The 16969-nt window shown below is 41.8% G+C and overlaps 1 protein-coding gene across 6 annotated transcripts in view; it reads left to right on the forward strand.

The window, feature by feature from the left end:
- HECW1 (HECT, C2 and WW domain containing E3 ubiquitin protein ligase 1) overlaps window positions 1-16969 on the forward strand; it is a 264830-nt gene that overhangs the window by 209445 nt on the left and 38416 nt on the right. For all 6 annotated transcript variants that reach the window (XM_039548885.1, XM_039548883.1, XM_039548881.1 and 3 more), the window contains 7 exons: window positions 5099-5204; window positions 5388-5484; window positions 7450-7533; window positions 8518-8627; window positions 10782-10902; window positions 12316-12429; window positions 15753-15905. In XM_039548885.1, coding sequence (XP_039404819.1) covers window positions 5099-5204; window positions 5388-5484; window positions 7450-7533; window positions 8518-8627; window positions 10782-10902; window positions 12316-12429; window positions 15753-15905 — 785 coding nt within the window. The remainder of the gene's footprint in view (window positions 1-5098; window positions 5205-5387; window positions 5485-7449; window positions 7534-8517; window positions 8628-10781; window positions 10903-12315; window positions 12430-15752; window positions 15906-16969) is intronic.

Raw genomic sequence — 16969 nt, forward strand, 5'->3', positions numbered from 1 at the left:
TTGATAGTTTTCAGAATAAATTAATGAGCAAGTAAAGCATTACTGAAGTGAGGTGATGACAAAATAGATTTCAAAAGAAGAATCCATATTTGACATCCTGGTCTTGCTTTACTCAAGTCATTCATTAATTTTTTTTATAGCCTGATACCTCAGCCTGATATCTCATATGTTTCTTCATTCCCGGCTGTGACACTGTGCTCTGAAAAGATAGACTCCCTAGAAGCAGTGCAGTAATGTATGTTGAGGTTTGCTTTCCTAGCTTTCAGTCACATTAAATATCTTTCCTATGTATCATGGGGATGATTTTTATCACTGAGGGCCGTGGACAGGATTGAAAGAAGCATGAATACTGTGTTTGTATTGTGGATTTAAGTAGGAAAAAGTACCAGCAATCAGATCCTTCCTATAGCAAATCCATACAGTTAAAAGATTTGTAAAGATTGTTGCTGAATAGAACCAGAGATGAGCTATGGCAAAAGGATCTTTCTCTTTCACAAAAATATCCAGAGAAATGCTTGTGAAATTAGCCTCAAAATTTATTGCAGCAGGACCAGTCTGAATACCTCTCACTGCCACGTGGGGTTGGGCTCAGGAGCCCAGGGTGTGAGGTCAGTTTCTTCAGGACCAAAGGCAGACCAGGCATGAGTATCTTGGGCATGTTTTCTCCATCTTAGGTGAATACAGCACCCTATTTTCTGAAGATAGAAGTGTATCAGTGGATCTGTTCCAATCATATCTTCCCACCAGCTCAGCAACTTCCCTCTGCCAGCAGCCATCAGTTTAGTGTTGCTGCTGTGATTTAATTACTGGCATGCCTGTGATAGCCACCTGCACCATGATTCATGCTTGGGCCCATGCTTGCCTGAGGCTTGCTTACAAATTCACCGTGTCAGGGACAGAAACACCACTGAGCAATTCAGATGACCTAGCCCAAAAAACACGCTTGGTTTTGCAAGCACTGGCAAGGCTGGCAAGGAGCAATATGCAATAAATCAAAAAAACAAGTATAACAGGGTAGGGAGTCAAAAGTATTGAATACTTTTGAATAGTGATTCTCTGGGGAAAGCATAAACTGTTCTTTGAGGCCACTTGTGTTTCGGCATGATCAGCCAATAAAATAGTCACCTCTCAGTCTTGGTGGCACAGGTCCCACAGTGCTTCTACACCCTTTTCATAGTCAAGCTTCTTTGTTGTAGTCAAGTAGCTTCCCATTTGGAAGTGTCTGCTGCTCCACTGGAAGGACTCCCATTGATTTCCAAGGACTTTGGATTGATGCCTAAAAGTCCCTCATTTACAAGGAAAATATTCAACCCTTTGCAGCTCAGGCCGCTTATTAAGAGCCTCATGTTCCATGCCATTTCCTCCCAGCACATTTGGATGTTCTTTGGCCTATAAATCATGTCTGTAGGCTCACATGTGGGACTTTGTCCTGGCCATGTGTCAGCTGTCTGCAGTCTTGCTGGTTTCTTTGCTGAGCAGATGGTGTGGCCTCTGGACGCTGTCGCCAGGACAGTATGAAAGACCACAAAGGACAACCCACCAGTTTTCAATGTAATGTACATATGTCAAAGGAGCCTGAAGGACGTCAGAATAGTGAAGTTGTGGCTGCCAGAGAGGGCATAGAAAAGAGCCAGGGTAATGAAATAAAGGACCTCTGCAAAAACTTCCATTGTTCTGTGTAGACTACTGATACTAAGTGGTATTATATATAAATTTGACAAAAATGCTACAGATTCTTTAGTAAGCACTTCTTTAAGAGTTATCAGTCTTTTACAGGAAAAGGGGGGTTGTTGCTTGGTTACCTGATTTTTGGAAGAAATGTTCAGGTAGCTATAGTGGCCATCAGTAACGAAAGTATAGGTCACTAAATGATTCATTTCCTTCTGCCACTGCTGTAAACAGAACAGCTCATAAGCGCTTTCCATTCCCTCTAAGGCACCTCCCATCTGCAGTGAAAATCAACATACATGATTACAGGGTATAGATTTTAAAGACTGCAAGAGGAAGGAAGCAAACATCCACAATGGAGAGGCAAGAAGAGCAGAGAAGGTACTAGAATATGGCAGTATCTAAATCTCCTTACCAGTCCAAACCACAATAAGCAAGTAGCAGGATTCAAATGGGCCTCTGAAATCCAGCAGTGATACAAAACCCAGGAAAAGGTATCCTGAAAGGCTCTTCCAGTAGTTTGGACTCTCCACTCTGGTTGCAACATCCCAGTATCAATTTCAAAGCTGTTAAACCCTGACATAAATCTGTCAGATTGCTCTGCACTACATGAACCAGGTCGCTAAATCATTAGAGGGTTCACTCTTTATTTTTTATTAGAGAATAATGTGCTAATCAAAATTAAATTATTCAATTAGAAAGTCAAAGTAGACAAGATGATTGTGACTGAACACTGAATTGGAGTAATCAATTGTACTCTATTAGCTAAAAGAGTGGAATGAGAATTGTTAGCAAAATGAAAGTTAATTAGACAGCTGGGAATTTTCCTTTTGTGTTGCCAGAGAAAAATTGTTTAGAGGTGTAAATGTGCAAAGACCAAACACAGCATTGGCAATGCCTAGGGATGGTGATGGAGTACATCACCAGTTTATTTTATTGAGGTGTGTACAGAACTGGATTCTTACCATCTAGACGACTTTAGCTGTTAAACCAGAACTGGGACGGTGGAAAGAAGGGAGTGAAGGTTTCTTTTCAGAGGCACTAGACACATTTCCTTCCAGAATTCTTGCTTCAGGAGAAATATGTCCAGGCACTAGGAAGCTAACCAAAAGAAATGGTGACATGAGTGAGAGGAGGATCCAGGCCCAGGCTGGGCAGAAGTACCTTCCAGTTTCCAACTGATGAGCAAATACCACCTAGTGCTAATTTTTATGGGAGATGTATATTTAACTCCTCTGTTACTCCTCCCTTTCTCCCTTTCTGTCTTCTGGTCAGTAAATCCAAGTGTAGCAACAAGGGCATAGGATTTGTCTTTGTCAAGGATGAGTCAGCCGTCACCCTTAAAAACAGGTTCACCCACCATCCACATTCCTTTGCAAGTCTGTTCTGCAAGGACCTGAGGAATTCACCTGAGGACCTCACCTGAATTCCAGGGCTCCCTAGAAGTGAAGAAGCTGAGCCTTAGCACCCTCCCACACATCCTCAACTAGTACAGCTGGTCACAGGCCAGTGTGTGATCCTGGCTGTGCTGCCCACAGACAGCCCAAGAAACGGCTGCTCCCACAAGGCCCTTGTGCCCACTGTGGCAATGGATCATAGGCACCTCTTGCACCTAAGCATCCTCCCTGAGCCATAGCATGGAGTGAATGCCATAAAGGCCACATAGTGCTTGCTGGGGTGTATGCCCAGGTCACAGGGGAAAAGCTGCCTAAACCTGAGCTAAACTTTCATTGTGAGTTGGCCTGCAAGGGTGTGAGGAGGAGACAAAGGCAGAAGATGGGTGCAAGTGAAATCGTAACTGAATGATGGAGTGAAACATTCACCATGCACTTTCACAGCATGAAATTGTTTTAAATTGTTTTAAATTACATTGTGTTTGATTAGAATAGTTAAGATTTTTCATTGTTTAACCTGTGTGTTGACACATATCAAATGCATTGCCTGGTATCTTGTTACATATAAACATTTTAAGCTTTACAGGTTCCAAAAGGCAGCTTGCCAGTCACATTTAGCTTCCCAGTTTTTGTGTATAGCCAGTTGGAAGAGCTGGCGTTTGGCCGTACCACTGAAAATGGGTTGGCACCGTTTGCTTGGATACAGAGCTAAGCATTTAAAATATTGGAGTAGGGGTGATTTCTTCCTGAAGCGGTTGCCATATGCTGTAATTTGTCCAGTGAGAAAGGAGCAGTTTTTAGCCCAGTAGAGTGGCAACTGAAATTCCTAATGCATCTTGTCCTGATACACACTGTCCTCACACTGTAGTGACACGACAAGGGGGAGTGCCTTTAAACTGAAAGAGGGTAAGCTGAGATCAGATACTAGGACAAAATTCTTTACTGTAAGGGTGGTGGAGCACTGGAACAGATTGCCCAGAGAAGCTGTGGATGCTCTATCCATGGAAGGGTTTTAAGACCAGGTTGGAGGGGGCCCTGAGCAACCTGGTCTAGCAGAGAAGGTCTGCCTGTAGCAGGGGTGTTGCAACTAGATGATCCTTAAGATTCCTTCCAACCCAAACCATTCTATGTTTCCTCTCTTGGCCTCAGTGTGGCCATATTATGGAGGAAAACATGAGAGACAGATGGGTTCCCCTCAACTTGCACAAGTCCCCAAAAAGTTACCCAGCAAGTAATGCCTTAATGCAAACATTGCCAGATCTCATTGTTTGGCTTTTAATATCCTCATACTGAAATGTTTTCCCACCTTATAAGGTATCTGCCTTCCTGCCATGATTCCCTTCACTAGGGAGAGTATTTACAACAGTGACTTTCTTTAAGTGCCTCAGTTAAGGGGCAGCGATAAATTTCCTTCTTACTACTCCCTTTATCAGCTCTTTGGATTATGTTCTTCTTTTTAATGTATACAATTCGAATTCTGTTTCTGGTTATGCAAGTTAGGCAGCCCTCTGGGGTGATACGGCCTTTTCCGGTGCTGTGATCTACATGGATATACCTTCCTCATGTTATTTGCACTATTAAACTTCCCTTCAACAACACTGAGTGAACGTGTAGCAGTGTTGTGGGTCTTTTCTCCTTTCAAAAACATTGCTGTAAAAACCTTGAAGTAATGCAGTTATGCTAAAACAAGACGCTGTGTGATACTACAGAGATTTTATTTTCATCGAACCAGAGAAGTCCATCAATTCAATACATACATGCGTTTACTTCTGTATTCTGGTGCCTTCACTGCAGCACTGAGGAGGTGTGATAGCTATGGGTAATGGTGTACCTTCATTTGGAAGCACAGAATTACTTGCCTTTTTTAAGTTGACTGAAGTATAAAGCTGTAATTTTCTTGCATGCTTTTTGTCCTTCAGTCAGCATCATGGACCATTCTGAAGGTTACAGAAGTAAGGATGACAAATCTTTTAACTGACTAATGAGCTACTGGTGGTCGCTTTTGATAATTCTTTTCCTTTTATCTGATGTTGTAGGCCTCTGAAGTCTCTCGAAACAGAGGAGTTACTCTGTTGGCCAGACCAGGCAATAGTCTTGTAACAGCTATTCGAAACCAGCACCATCACGAGGCATTACCTCTGGGTAAGCCAAGTTTTTCTTTTGTTCTCAAAGCAGTGCTCACAAAGGTGGGGTTTAGGACCTCTCATCAGCTGCATGCACTGCTTCGTGTTGCCCTGTGCCTCACTGGTAGTGCAGTCAGTGTGCCTCTGCAGAGTCATGGTGACATGGCAAATAAAGCCTCTGGTTTGTTTTTACCTTTTCCAGCTTACAATGACAAGATTGTTGCATTTCTACGCCAACCCAACATTTTTGAGATGCTGCAGGAGCGTCAGCCCAGCTTGGCCAGAAACCACGCACTCAGGTACTGCTTTTTTCCAGACTGCTGAACCCTACTTCCAGGAAGCACTTTTTGTAGTGGGGAAAACCAGATTCCAGTAACTGTAGTGCAAAAGATGAACTTGGACCCCCTATGGAACTGTCACCATTTTAAAGAGCAGGTGGGAGCCACCAGGATCCATGTGGGTACTATAGTTATTTTCCACAGACATCCAAGAAGTAAGAAGAACCAAAATAAATATGGGCAAATGGTGACATGTCTAATTTCTATTTTAAGTATTACTGAATAGCAGAAACTCCATTTTCACCTGCAATTACCACTTTGCTTTTCAGAAGATAGAGTTAAAAGAGTGTTTGGATGGAAGTCAGCAGCAAAACCCCAGTAACTCCACCAGCACCAGATTTTACTTCGTGGTTAGATTTACAACCCTGTCTGGATATAGTCACCCTAGATTTTATAAAGAAAGAGGAGCATTATTATGAAGTGGATTGTACTCTTGTCTTTAACCTTTCTCACTTGACTTAAAGGTAGTGGTTTCCAAAGTAGTTAAATTGTATCTTTCCTTTTCTTAAGCCCTTTCCTATTATTAAGTCCTTTCCTATCAGATTTTTTAAAAACAGAAAAAAAACCAGAACCAATCACCAGTACAACTTAAACTCATTCGAATTCCAAAGTTTGAATTAATTGTTTTTGGCCAAGGACATAAAGTTGGTGTTAATCAATGTCAGTAATGCCCATATGCACCAGCTGAGAGTTTGCCTGAGTTTAGGTTGTACTGTGCAGTCAAAGGTGTGGCTGGACCTCCAAATTCCTGCAGTGTGCTTTCTGCCAGTAGCCTTACTGACTCGTCATTTACCTCTGAGGGCCAGACAAAGAATTCTTTGGATGTAAGGATTAGACTTCCCTTCTGGAGGAATTGATACATGCAAATAAAAATGAGAGATAGAATGAAAAATACTCTCAGTATTCAAGATGTACATTTCTGTAACTGAGAATTTTTTATCTTCACCATCAAATTATTCCAGACTATTTTTTTTTTCTCAACTGTAACTTGAATTCTTATTTCCCAGAGAACAGATAATGCTTTTATCTCCTTTTGCGCAGAGAACAAAATTGACCAGTGATAGGGACTAGACAGCTTAGCCAGTGCATAATGAGATTTGTAACAGGATATTGAGCCTTTTGCCTCCAGGTCATTGCTGATAATACCTTGAGCCAGGAGTGAGCCAAGCTACTGTCCAATGCTCATGCAGCAGGTATTAAGCAAACTCCTAGGATGCAAATGTCCGTCTTTTATGGACCTTGATTGCAGGGTTCTAAAGCACATCCTTGACTTGAGGTAGAATATTTTGACTTAATACTAGAATAAAAATATTTGGAGACCACAATGCTTTAGAAACACACTGATAGGCTGGGGTGTAGATGTGTATCTTCCATGACCTAATCTCCTGATAGGATCCTATCCTATGTTTTCCAGTCCCTATTAATAAAATGTATGATTTTACACATGTAACACATATTTACACCATATAACCTCTCTGTGATTAATTCATATCAAGTATATATTAGTGTTATTTGCCAGATGGAACTGACAGAGGGAAAGGAAGCGATACTAATTGGAAATCTGTTAACAAAAGGTGCTTAGTTGTAGACTTACACAAAAATTCTGTGGTCAGTGACCTGACATGTACACATGAAACTGGAGGACTAAGAATCATTCTGTCTTTTAAAATAGGGAATAAAATCTCTTCTTTTTGGATCAGTAAACTGAGTGATAGAGATAGAATTTTTTTTTGCAAGTTTGTTAGGGAGATTAGAAAATGAATCAGGCATATAGGATGTTTGCCATTTTGTAAGGAGATAAACAGAAACTGGGAAAATACCGAAGAATAACAACTCTATGCATGGTTCATGCCATGATAATGGTTTTTTTTTACTGGTCTTGTATTTTTTTTTCTTCTCTTCTCCATAATATCACTTATGTTTCAGGGAGAAGATCCATTACATTCGGACAGAGGGTACACATGGGCTTGAGAAGTTGTCGTGTGATGCAGATTTAGTAATTCTACTGAGGTAATCAATGTGATCAATAGCATAATGTCATTACTTACAGTACTAGAGAAACTATCTGGCTCCTTGTCAGCATAATTGAAAAGATTTTGTTAAATCAGGTCATACTGATAGCCATCCAAAATGATTCAGCCAGAGTACATCTGTCAATTTGTACTTCCTGGAAGGCAGCCTCCATCAGTGCAGTAAATCCAGCCAGCTCGGTCAGTATGGCTGTTACCATCAAGTAGCAGATAAGAAAGAATCAGGTCAAAACATTTCCTTTTAATGGAAAAAAAATCTTGTTTTATAAAGAAAGAAAAAGAAAGAGGAAAAAATCGCTTGTCTTTCTCAGTACAATAATGTAGCTGCTCATGAAATCGATAGTTTTACTGCAGCAGTGCTACCACACATGCATGAAACCTCCATGTCCAGTGCAGTGAGCGTTTTTTGGGTAATGAAGATAAGGCCTCAGTTTTTACTGGAAGCAGGGAGCTTGGTCTTTAGGTCCTACTTCTCCTCAGCACAGATAAGGACTTATTTTATTGTCTTGGTCTGAGATGGGAAATGTTGCATTACCCAGGTAGAGTTGGTGTGCTGTAATAGCCCTGCCTAATGCAAGAAGTTTACAACTTACTCCCACCATTTTAATTCAAGCAGTCAAAGCACTGAACTACGTGAAAATAACCTGAGAAAAACAGCCTGGGAGACAGAGTGTGCATCTTTACTTCTCTGCTGATATGTTGAAAGTGTTCCTGTTTACTCACATCTTTGCTCTCCATCAGAGGGCTGAGCCATCGTGTTAGCATGAAACGTCTATTAAAACTCATTTTGTTCTTCATTACTAGTGACCAGGCTGTCTTTGGGAAATGTATGGATTTTTTGAATCCATGAGTTCAGAGGTGCACCCAAATATCTGACACAGTAAACCTGCACCATACTGCATATTTACATTGCTTCATGTGATGAATGTGAACTAAATTTCTCCCTATGACTTTTTCCGTGCAGCCTTTTTGAAGAGGATATTATGTCCTACATACCACTGCAGGCTGCCTTCCATCCGGGTTACAGTTTTTCTCCTCGCTGCTCACCCTGTTCATCACCCCAAAACTCTCCAGGTAAGGAGATGGGGAAATTAGGACAAAATCATGCATTTGTGGTATTTCTCCTAATAAATGGAAAGGGACAGATCCAGAGCCAGCATCAGCTGTCAGCCTGCTAATTCCAGTCCCCACTCCGAACTGATCCCAGGTGCTTTTTTTGCTGGATCGGTTTCCAGTGCTGCTGTGTATCTATTGAAGTGCTGGCAGTAGCTGAAACACAGATCAGAAATTGCCCGTATGGAAGAAGGTATTTTCCTGCTTTTTATATCATTGGAAAGGATTAGGATAAGAGAATGGTGTACTCCAAGCTTAAGTCACTGACCTGGAAGTACATTCATATTATGTGACAGCAGCAAAGAGCACCTTCCAAATTGAGGGTGTATTGCAGTACTTCCAGTACTCCTGTAAAGTTCAGTCTCCTCCACTCAATGTTCCAAAAACTTCTCTTCTTCCCAAGGCACATCTATTTTAAGACCTGAGGGGATCATCTTCATCATCTAGCCTGACCTCCCATGTTGAGTCCATTAACTTAGGTTTGACAGGAAACATATTTTCCAGAAAGACATGCTGTCTGAGAAGGTTATTTCCAGCTGTGCTACATCTCTGTAGTTACTGTTTATGCTATAGAAATTTGAGGAGCTAATGTCTCCCTTTTGCCAAGATACACAACCTCCACCACCGTCTCACGGCGTGGCTGTGTCCAGTGGCCATTTTGAGAGAATCAACACAAATATGATCTGAAGAAATCCATTTGTGGCTGCGCTTTTTGAACATTCATTTAAATTATCTGATTTCAAACAAAGTTAACGGACAAGAGAAATTCAGATCTTGGATGTGGCTGTGGAAAACAGAAAGGTTTTTGATGCGAAGAAGTTACATGCTAAACCCTTTTCTACAGGAGGACAGTGTTTTGTCAGAATGTCCTATTTGCATTAATGAAGTTTAACACTATTGTTAATACAGTTCCCTTCATCTACATCAGGACAGGTCATAAGCAAGTCTCTCCTACAGGACAAAACTCCAAGTATTTGGCACAAAGGTGACTTAGGAGACTGTTCTTGTGAAAACACAAGAAGGGCAGGTACTCGTTTCCAGCAACACACTGTCTTCTTGCTGATTTCTGTCCTGGTTATAGAGCCCATGAGAGCACCCCTTCTCTTTTGTCCTGGGAGAAAACAAAAGGCCAACAGAAGAAAGAAGGGGGATTGTAAGGGATTCTCTTTGCACTGCATGTAAATATGCCTGTCTTACCAGCAGAGACAATAATGTCCTTCCCTCATGGCGACCATAATACTTTGGGCTCCCACTAAATGTGGTGGGGTTCTTTTTCTTTCCTGTGGAGCACTTGCTGCCAGATTTCTCATGAAAGGGCTTGTTTTTGTTGTCTTTTGTAATGAGATAGGGAAATGGGATTTCATGAATCTGTTCTTTGGCCCTTTATGGCATGGCACTTGTTTATACAAAAAAGAATAATCAGCTACTTGGAGAATGCAGCCTTCAAAACAAAACAGGTTCCAAATTGCTAAAAAACCTGCTCTATGTGTGAATCATAATAGGGAAATGTAGTATTTCTTGCTGACAGAAATCCTTTTTGATGCCACAAAGGGCTTTTGTGTTGATAGCTGGAAGTGTTTAATATACAGTCAGATTAACCCGGGGAAACCCAACTCCCAGCTTGGCTGGGGTGCCAGGCTCCAGTGAGAAGCATTGCTCTGAGTTTAGAGGTATAATCCTGCCAAGTAAGATCTCCTATACAATGCAGAGGAGAGAGATCTCGTAAAAGTCCAAAAGGGAAAGAAGACTTAAATGCCACTGACCATGAGAGGCAGATATGCATGTCAGTCTTTCTCATGCCTTTCTGATCCTTCAGTTTCCATTCAGGTCAATCACAGCTAAAGGCTGAGGCTACACAAGGGCACACACAAGGTGAGCTTAACAGTACTTTTAGTGAAGAGGATACAATCCCTGGAAGTTCATTGCAATCACTGAATTACAGGAACTTTAACTCGATTGATGCCAGATAGAACAAAAATAACACTGAGTGCACTGTATACCTGTAAAAAGTTCCTAACACATTTATTAACCAGTTCTGTCTGGAAACATAAGCTGCATGATTTGGAAGAATGTCAAGGCCCTTACACCTTAGCATGCTGTTCATTTTCCCTCCAGGGCTGCAGCGAGCAAGCGCAAGAGCACCTTCTCCATACAGGAGGGACTTTGAAGCCAAGCTGCGCAATTTCTATCGAAAACTTGAAGCCAAAGGGTATGGGCAAGGTCCAGGGAAAATTAAGTGAGTATTAGTCTCTCAATTAGTCTAACATGTCAATAGCTTTGTCTTTTTTCATTCATTATCCATGAAGACAGTGATAGGGAGTGCGAAACACCCTGTAGATTGCATTTTTTACATAACCATCAGGGCAAGATACGATCTTCATATACCCTGCAAAAGAGTGACCTTCCAGAGGCTTTTGTGTGGAAGTTTTACTTCTTAAAGATTCATATTCTCTTACACTCCCATTTCCTACCTATTTAACAGGGATGTTCACATTCCTACCTATAATTTGCCAGTAGGAGAATTCTCCTTCAAAGCAAACATCCACCAGGTATTAACAGCAACTGTATCATTGTAATGACGGGATGACTCCAAATTCTTTGGATCTACATATCAGTGTAACTGAGGACCAGAACATGATCCTACAGAAAGTTAGTCTGTACATGCAGGTTTAACTTTCCATAGTTCTTTGTGTTGGTAGCCCTCCTGGATTTGAACTGGAGAGATTTTTTCAGTGCCAGTCTTCATGTATTGTGGGGTTCTCTCTCATTTGGTTGTGGAGTTTCTTTCCACATGTCTTGTTAGTTGGCTTTTGAGTCTGTACCTACTTGTGCTCCATTTAGTTATCCAACTTTGCCAAAGGGCCGTGTGTTTGTAAGGTATTTCCTGGGCATCTGGTTGAATTTATGCCTCAGCTTGGCTTCCTACCAAAGGACATCTGTTGTGAAAAACAAAAAAGTATGAAGCCAAGCAATTTTTTCCAGGCAAATATCATCAACAAAATAATCTTACAGAGCTGAGGAGTCCTAGCTGGTGGTTACCCATTTTGGTGTCCTGCTACATGGGTCCAAGGCAGACATGAAATATATTTTAGAAGGTCTGTCTTAAAATGTCCATGAATATATGAACAAGAAGGGTTTCTTGCACAGATGGTGTGTAAAAGTACTATTCATTAAGTTGTTTTAGAGATTAGTAAGGGAGTGAGAGATGTGTTATATAAACAGAGGCTGATACTCCTTTTGCTTCCCCTACTACAGAAGCAGTATTTCCATGGACATTCACTGGATTAAATCCAGGAAGTGTTTGGGGCCAATTCCAGAAAACTGTGACTTCATATACACAGGAAGCTCACAGCCCCCTCTACCACAGAAATTTGTATGTATGGTTTGTTGCAAAGAGTCTTAGCAGTAGAGCAGCACTTTTAACCTAATCATGACATTGTGAGGAAATTCACCTTCCAGGCACATAGGAAAGCCTGACGGAACAACTCCTGAAAACCCGTAACGGTCAAGTAGCACATGCACTGGCAGATGCCATTTTATTAAGTTCTCTGAGAACCAATGTCTCTCTTTACAGCTGTTGTTTACCTTCAGCCTCACAAGCTCACACAGGACTCAACACTCAGATCTTTATTTCTGCCACCCTTTGCAGGTTAATTATACGGCGTGACCACTTGCTGGAAGGCACCTTCAACCAGGTAATGGCATACTCACGCAAGGAGCTCCAGCGGAACAAACTCTACGTCACGTTTGTCGGCGAGGAAGGGTAGGGAACCACAGAATGCTTTCGGTTCTGAAGTAGCTGTTGTGTTGCAAAACACCAAGTTGACTAAGGCTGAGCCTCTCTTGTTATGTAATGTTTCTTTGGTTTTGTTTTACCTTTGAGTAAGTGATTCATCTTAATCAACTCAAACATTTGTTAAAAATAACAATAACAATAATGCTTCATTTTCCTATAACACCTTCCATCTAGGCATCTCAAAGTGACAATTTGAGTGGTTAAATCTAACGTCATCTTGTTTGCCATAGATATTTTGACAGGCTGGAAGGGAAAACTCAACTACAGGCCAATGTTTACACATTGAATCAGTCTCAGAACTATAATTAGAGAGCAGACCTTTCTCCACTTTGTTACTCTAACTCTTCACAATGGATCTGGTTTTGCTTTAAAAATTTTTGCTTTGCATGCCATCTAATGATCATTTGTTACCCATATGCGGGTTTCTTGTTTCCACCTGAAGTGAGAAACATGAGTGCTGTTTAGTCTTTAAAATTTAATTCATTCAGTTGGGATCTGAAAGCAATAGAAGTCTCTTGAGAAGGCCTTTTCTCAGGAAACTTTCTACCACTCTTACAATCCATGAGCCATTCTTGTATGATGAAAGCCAGCCCCTGACCTTTTGTTTTCAGATGTAAACACAACCTTTCAAAGCCACCCTGGCTCACCTCAAGAGATTGATTGTAATTGAGACTTGATCCACACACTTTTATAATGGAAAGACCATTATGTGCATGTTTCCAGTGTGCCATATTACAAAGGCCTGAAATTGTATTTCATTAGCTTTGCATGTAAAATTTCTTGTTTTCAAAAACCACATGGGTAGGATTTCAGTTCCAAAGGTACCAGACAGTACCTGAGGCAACTCTCAGCGTGTCCAGCGACTGCTGACACTCTCAGCTCTGAGATGTCATGGCAAATGAAGGGCTTCTGCCAGGCTGAACTTGTGTCAGGACAGGTTACGTCCTGTGGAAAACAGAAGTTGCCAATCTCAAAGAGTCACTCGGTGACCTCAGTATCAGTGGGTTTTTCACTCTTACTTCTTATTCTCTATGGATTTAATATTGTGTAACAGAGGTCATCTTTCACAGCTGGTTTTGCCTCTGGCTTGCAAGTAAAGCATAAACATGTAGCACTCTGCAGTTTGTGTTTTTGGAATAGCATTCTGGAATGCTAACACTGGGCAAAGTCATATTGTTTTCTGCGTGGCATGCTGTCCTCAAGAGAAATTACAAACCAATTTGATGTGCAAATTCATTCATTCTTCACTGATTCATTTACATCTGAAGATACATTCCTCCAGGGTTTCTGCTGCTTAATGCTAGTATACATTCTGCTGCAGGGACTCCAAGATGCCAGTTCCCTAGTGAAGAGTTGATGCTGTATGGCCACATGATGCTGTATGGGCAGAGTTTCCCACGTTTCAAAGAAAAAGGACATTGAAAATGAACTATAGAGGCTTTATGATGAGTTAGTGTGTTGCCCAGAAATCCAGTAGCTAGTCTCTTCCCTTGGAGGATTTTGAATCAGACACACTCCAGCCATTATCAGGCTTAAACCCAGTACTTTGATGTCCACTGAACCAGACCTGTCCCATGGCTGGCACTAGTGGGTCACGTTGGGCTTGTTACCATCCTCTTTTGTAGGTGTGGCTTTAGTGTCATCTCATGATCCTAGAGCTAAAGCCCCTCAAAGAGAGAAGTACTGAATCTCCAGACATAAAACACAGGAGGATGGGCCCATCTGCCTGTGTCATCTTTCTAGTTGCACAAATCAATCATTCAGCCCCTTTCACTTATGCTTCTATAACTTCATAGTACAGGGCATTCTGATTCTGTTGCAGAGCTTTCCACTTACTTTACATTTGTTAAGTAGAAGGAAGTAGAAGGTGTCCACCTCAGAAAATCTTTTGGCACACGTGATATATGCCTACAGATCATTTCTTCATATTGCTACATGTAGGTTTATTTTAGATTGAAAAACCTATCTATCATTATTAGAGAATGATCTGTTTTTAATAAATCCACCACACCTTTCATTTCATGCATTCAGGGAAAATTTTTAGTCTCGTTTTCCTTTTTTTTTTCCAAGTTGAGTTTAAAAACTTAAAGGGAAAAAAAGAGGCTCTCTACAGAGCAAATTCGTACAACAGCAAAGCGCAGCTTAAGGTGTACCACGTGAAAATACCAGAATAGTAGAAGGGCTTGAATTGAACAAGCAAGGAATCATCATTCTGTCTTAAGAGACACAGTTCTGCTGGGACTTGGTCTTGTTCAGTGATGCACCTGGTTAGGGGTCAGTAGCTCTGACCCAGGAAGCTGTGACCAGTCCGTAGAGATGGTCCTGTGAGGAAACATCTTCCCGGGTCCCGGTGTCTTCCCTCAGCCATAGCCGGAGTGCCCATGCAGAGACTGTCAGCTCTTTAGTGATTGTCAGCTCGTGATTTCAGCTCTTTGCTCTGCAGGGCAGCCTCCAGGCCAGACCAGGAGGAGAGAGACAAGAGACCCGTATAGCTGTTCCGCACGGGGTAGCTTTATTAGTCCGTACTCCAGCGAAGGGGAGGCCAGAGATGAGCTCTCTCTGCCCTCACAGGGGTAGAGGGCTAGCTTTTATAGGGATACAGGGGATGGGTGTCAGAGGGTAAAGGCCAGTGGGTTACAAACTATCTGCATAGGGTCTCCCAGAGGATTCTGGGTCTGTCTTCTTCTCACTGTAGCTGAAAAGTGGCTGCCTTTCCAGGGGAGTCCTGCTGGGAGGTTAAGTAATCTCCTTATCTCAGCAGGCATCCCTCTAGGGCAGGGGCTGGGCATACCCCACAGTTCAGCATAAACCTTTAGGTTATACCTATAGCTAAGAAAGCATCCTTGGGGCTAGAATTTGGTACATCTCGGTGTAGGAGAGTCAGAGCAATTTCTGCTTTAGATGAGGCTGTCTGGTCTGTGAACCCAAGTGTTCACAGGCAGTTCAAACCCACTCACTAAAAAGCTAGCCCTCTGCCAGCCAGCCAGCTGAAGCAAAGCTGAGCCTTGTACCTCTGGTTTGCTAAACTTTTGGAACAAAGGAAAATAAACTACTTAAGGGATGTATCCCAGTTATGGTTCCTCCCACATCAACCTGGATACTGGTGAAGTTTTGGCATCGCAACTTGTTCAAGTCTCAGAATCAAGTTTTGAGAGGAGAGATAAATCATGTTAGAAACACTTGACTGCACAGGCCACTGTGTTAAGACAGCAGCCAGTGTAGGCAAACCTGGGAAATCCGCTCAAATGGTAAGGAGCCTCATTTTATCTTTTCTATGTTTTTCTCTCCAGGCTGGACTACAGTGGCCCCTCCCGAGAATTCTTTTTCCTTCTGTCTCAGGAGCTCTTCAATCCCTATTATGGGCTGTTTGAGTATTCAGCCAACGACACTTACACTGTACAGATCAGCCCCATGTCTGCCTTTGTTGAAAATCACCTGGAATGGTAAGAAAATTTTATGCAGAACTGAATAATTGTTTCAGAGCAATTAAAAAAATGGAAAAGCAAAACAAAAGCTGCCAGTTTAGACTAGAGTACCTACAAATATTGCTAGTTCTGGGAAGAGGTGGGGAAGAAGGTTGTGAAAAGGAAGAGAGGGGCTAAACATAAATACAAGAGCAGTCTCTGAAAAAGCAGTTGTGATGAAGTACTACTATTAAAATGTCTTTATGGCATTACATGGGACTTGATGTTTGTTTACTTTTGTGTGAATGTGAAAAGGACAGGGATAAGAGCTCTGCTTAATCAAATCCTCATCTCCTTGGTCCCTTTCTAAGAAAAGCAAGTGTGGCCTGTCTGTACATCATTCAGCATTGTGCTTGGAAGCTGTACAGTGTTCTCTGAGAGCCACTCTGATGCTCTGTTCCTAGCACAGGCCTTAAAAAAGGCCCAGTGAAAGCAGTTTCCCTTTTCTTCCCTGACAGAGTGTCCCTGCTTGTCTGGGGCAAGGCCAGCAGAGTGAGCAGATATTTTAGCTTACTAAGTATGTGTGCAAACAGACAAATTGCTGATCTTGTTTCTTTATCAAAAATTCTGAAAGCATATTGTGATGTCCTCATTTTCCCTTTCTGCCTCCAGATCTGTCTGTCTTTGGGAGCTGTTTTCACTTTGGTAGTTTCAGATGTGGTTCAGCGAAGCATGGGCTGTGAGCCCTGGGCTTCGCTGGTCCCTTGTGGGATTTCATTGTGTCAAAGAAATGCTACCACATGGGATTGTTCCTATGATGGTTTTCTTTGTCAATCTCACTGGCTCCTCTCAGAGGTCCTTTTTTTTTGAAATGGGAGGCAGTTCAGGTCCCTTTTGAATTGCAAATAGTACACATTTCTCTATTCTGGTAAACAGATCCTCCTTTTCTTGGCTTACAGCAGGCATGAGATCAAGAACAGTTGTACCATCACCTCTGTTAAAGTTGCCAGGGGAAAAAGGGATGTTGCTTGGGAGTAGCATGGTTTCTGACTTGTTGGATTTTTTTTTGTATTATCACTTCCAGCAGTGGTGCTAACAGTGAT

The sequence above is a fragment of the Corvus cornix genome, chromosome 2, assembly GCF_000738735.6.
Source record: "Corvus cornix cornix isolate S_Up_H32 chromosome 2, ASM73873v5, whole genome shotgun sequence".
NCBI lineage: Eukaryota > Metazoa > Chordata > Aves > Passeriformes > Corvidae > Corvus > Corvus cornix.